At 35.0% G+C, this 2,914-nt stretch overlaps 1 protein-coding gene across 1 annotated transcript; it reads left to right on the top strand.

The window, feature by feature from the left end:
- Nucleotides 1–56: 56 nt before the first annotated feature.
- On the top strand, nucleotides 57–1,079 carry LOC105315670 (uncharacterized; the record flags this gene model as incomplete). The annotated part of the gene is made up of 1 exon (XM_011410390.1): nucleotides 57–1,079. A coding segment is annotated over one exon (1,023 nt), but the record flags the coding sequence as incomplete, so codon positions are not given.
- Nucleotides 1,080–2,914: the final 1,835 nt, after the last annotated feature.

Genomic DNA, 2,914 nt, shown 5'->3' with positions numbered 1-2,914 from the left:
CAGTTGTGGCCCTTGCTCTCTTTTCTTTTTCTCTTTGTCTTCATTTTTTCCTGAAGCATCGTTTTGAGCACATACCTATTCCTAATCCTTATAAAATTGTATTTAAAGTATTGAAGTTTTCTCTCAAAACTAGTCGCACTAGAAGACAGCATCGTAGTGCATTCACATACTGGGGAGAGGAGCCCAGTAGAATGGATCTTGCTAAGGAGAGGTATGGTGGTTGTTTCTCTCATGAAGAAGTGGAAAATGTAAAGACATTTCTACGTATTGCTGCTGTTTTGATCACTGTGTTCTCCTTATTTGTCCCCATTGTTCCATTATTGAAGTGCTCCTCATATTTTGTATCACAATTTAAGAACGGTTATGAAGGAGATGCTGCACTTGTCGTTTGGTTTTTAAGCAACTTCACCCCTTTGCTTGTTCTAGTCCCTTTGTTTGAACTGGTTATTCTACCTCTCTTCTCTAAATTAGAATATTTTATAACTAATCCATTAAAAGGACTTGGTTTATCTAACCTTCTCATCATATTATCAATTGTTAGTTTATTTCTCATTGACTTGATTGGAAGAACTAGTGATGATATTTCTAATATGCCTTGCTTCTTCACATGGGAAAATCAACAAGTTAATAAAACGATTCAAACTTCCTATTTAATAGTACTAATACCATCAGTATTAGCTGGCACATCATATTTTCTCACATGGATATATTCATTTGAGTTCCTGTGTAGTCAGTCTCCTTTTGGTATGCATGGAATGATCACTGGACTGTTCTGGTTTTTGCATGGTATATTCATTGACATTGGAGGAGGCATCTTATTAATAGTTTATTATAGTCCTATCTACTCAGTCTCATTTATGTCATGTACCTCATGGTTCACTATAATGCTTTGTGTAATTGCTGTCATTGGATTAGTGGTGTATGTATTAATCGCTCGATGGTATGTCAATAGGGTCAGGGATACTGATCTTGGTCTACGTGCAGCAGTAGAGGAACACTGGGAGAATAGACTGATGGCAGGAAAAGCCATGATTGACACTGAATCATCAGAAGATTTTATTATTTCTAGTTTTGATTGACATTTGTAGTTGTTACAATTTTTTTAATATCTTTTATTTTTTATAAATTTATAAAATCTCTAGTTGTTTGGTACTTTTAGCATAATTTTAAAAGAAATAGCATCTCCTGGAGTAGTGCTAGCAGCTATGCACTGTAACAATCAGGGCAATTGAGAGGAAAGAGCCAATGGACCAAATTAGGGGATTCTATTATTGCATCTGTATAACAAATTTTAATTTTTGTGAAAGTGACTCATGTGATTCTGGTTTAGCTTGCTACATTCCAGTTGTGATTTTACAGTGATGTTGTCGTATTTGTGGTTTTCTTGGCAGTGAACATAACACAACCTATTACAGATACTAATAGCTAAACATGCAATGATCTCATGTTTTATGCTCATTAGGAGGTTAATGTCATCATTGGTTATTGTCTTCTTTGTAATTCACTAAGAAGACCAATTTCAAAATATTATTGTCCAACTCTTTCTGCTTCTTCAAAATCATTCACCTTTTATATTTTTCAGAAAACCATTGCATTCCAGCATAAAACACGTAATTCATTGAATGACAGAAGGAGAGCAATAGATGACAAGAGAGCAATTAAACATGTAGAAACTGACAAGACACTTTCAATTGTACTAGTCTACTTGATCTACTATGAGGGACACTTGTATATTATTCACTCTTTATTCTCTAGAGGTGTTCTCCTTTCCTTAGTGGCTAATGCTATATTTAAAACTTTATGTAGAACCATTCTTGTTGAGAATCATCAAGTTGTTAATAGTCTACTATTACCCTATACACTCAGTCTCGTTTATGTCATGAACCTCATGGTTCACAATCATGTTTTGTATAATTACTATCATTGGATTAGTGGTGTATGTATTAATAGCTCGATGGTATGTCAATAGGGTCAGGGATACTAATCTTGGTCTACGTGCAGCAGTAGAGGAACACTGGGAGAATAGGCTGATTGCAGGAAATGCCATAAATGGCACTGAAACAGAGGATCTTATCATTTCTAGTCTTAATTGAAATTTGCTGTAGTTATGTACATTTAAAAATATCTTTTATTATTCAAAAATTTATAAAATTTGAAGCAGTTTGGTCATTTCCAGTAGCAGCTGATGCTTTTATCATAATAATCATAAGCATGTTTTTTGAAATAGCATCTCCTGGAGCATGGTAGGAGCTATGCATATGCAGCTATCTCCCTAGCTTTAGGGTGAGAAACTACCACATAACCACAGCCAAATAGCTAAGGAAATAAAATGCCCAGGTAAGTGGGTCATCATACATGTAGTTTAGAGTTCGTATAGAAGTGGAAGAAACCAGCCCTGATAAATGCAACTTTCATTTTTGGGAAGTAGACATCAAGGTGAGACCCACTATACTGGTTTATATAAAGCACAGCCTGTTTTATATCATTAAAGGAAAAAATCCTTTGGGGACCTTTTTCTGTGTTTGCATCACAGATCTTTTGGCACAATACTTTCCTGAAGCAAAGGTTTGTGGCCAGTATCTGTTGTTCTGGGATCACTTGTAAGCTATTGCTCTGTGTTATCATAAAATCATAAAATTAGTAAAAGGGTGGGGACATACTATGACTAAAACAACCGTCATGTGATTTTGATAGATCTATTCACTGCTATTAAAATAAGATGGATTCTGTCTCTCCAGAAAGAAGGAGGTTGTTACCCTCTTCTTCACTTGTTAACAATGCAAGTAAACGGAAGTACAAACCTTTCAACTGCTTCAGTAACTACTGTAAGGAATTAAAGTCTCGTTCATTGAGTTTACCATCAATCTTACTACTGATTTATGTTGTACCATTACCAGTTAGCTATTCTTTTTTT

The sequence above is a fragment of the Amphimedon queenslandica genome, unplaced genomic scaffold (assembly GCF_000090795.2).
Source record: "Amphimedon queenslandica unplaced genomic scaffold, v1.1 AMPQUscaffold_8894_Cont19166, whole genome shotgun sequence".
Lineage (NCBI taxonomy): Eukaryota > Metazoa > Porifera > Demospongiae > Haplosclerida > Niphatidae > Amphimedon > Amphimedon queenslandica.
This window is presented reverse-complemented; position numbering and strand designations above follow the sequence as displayed.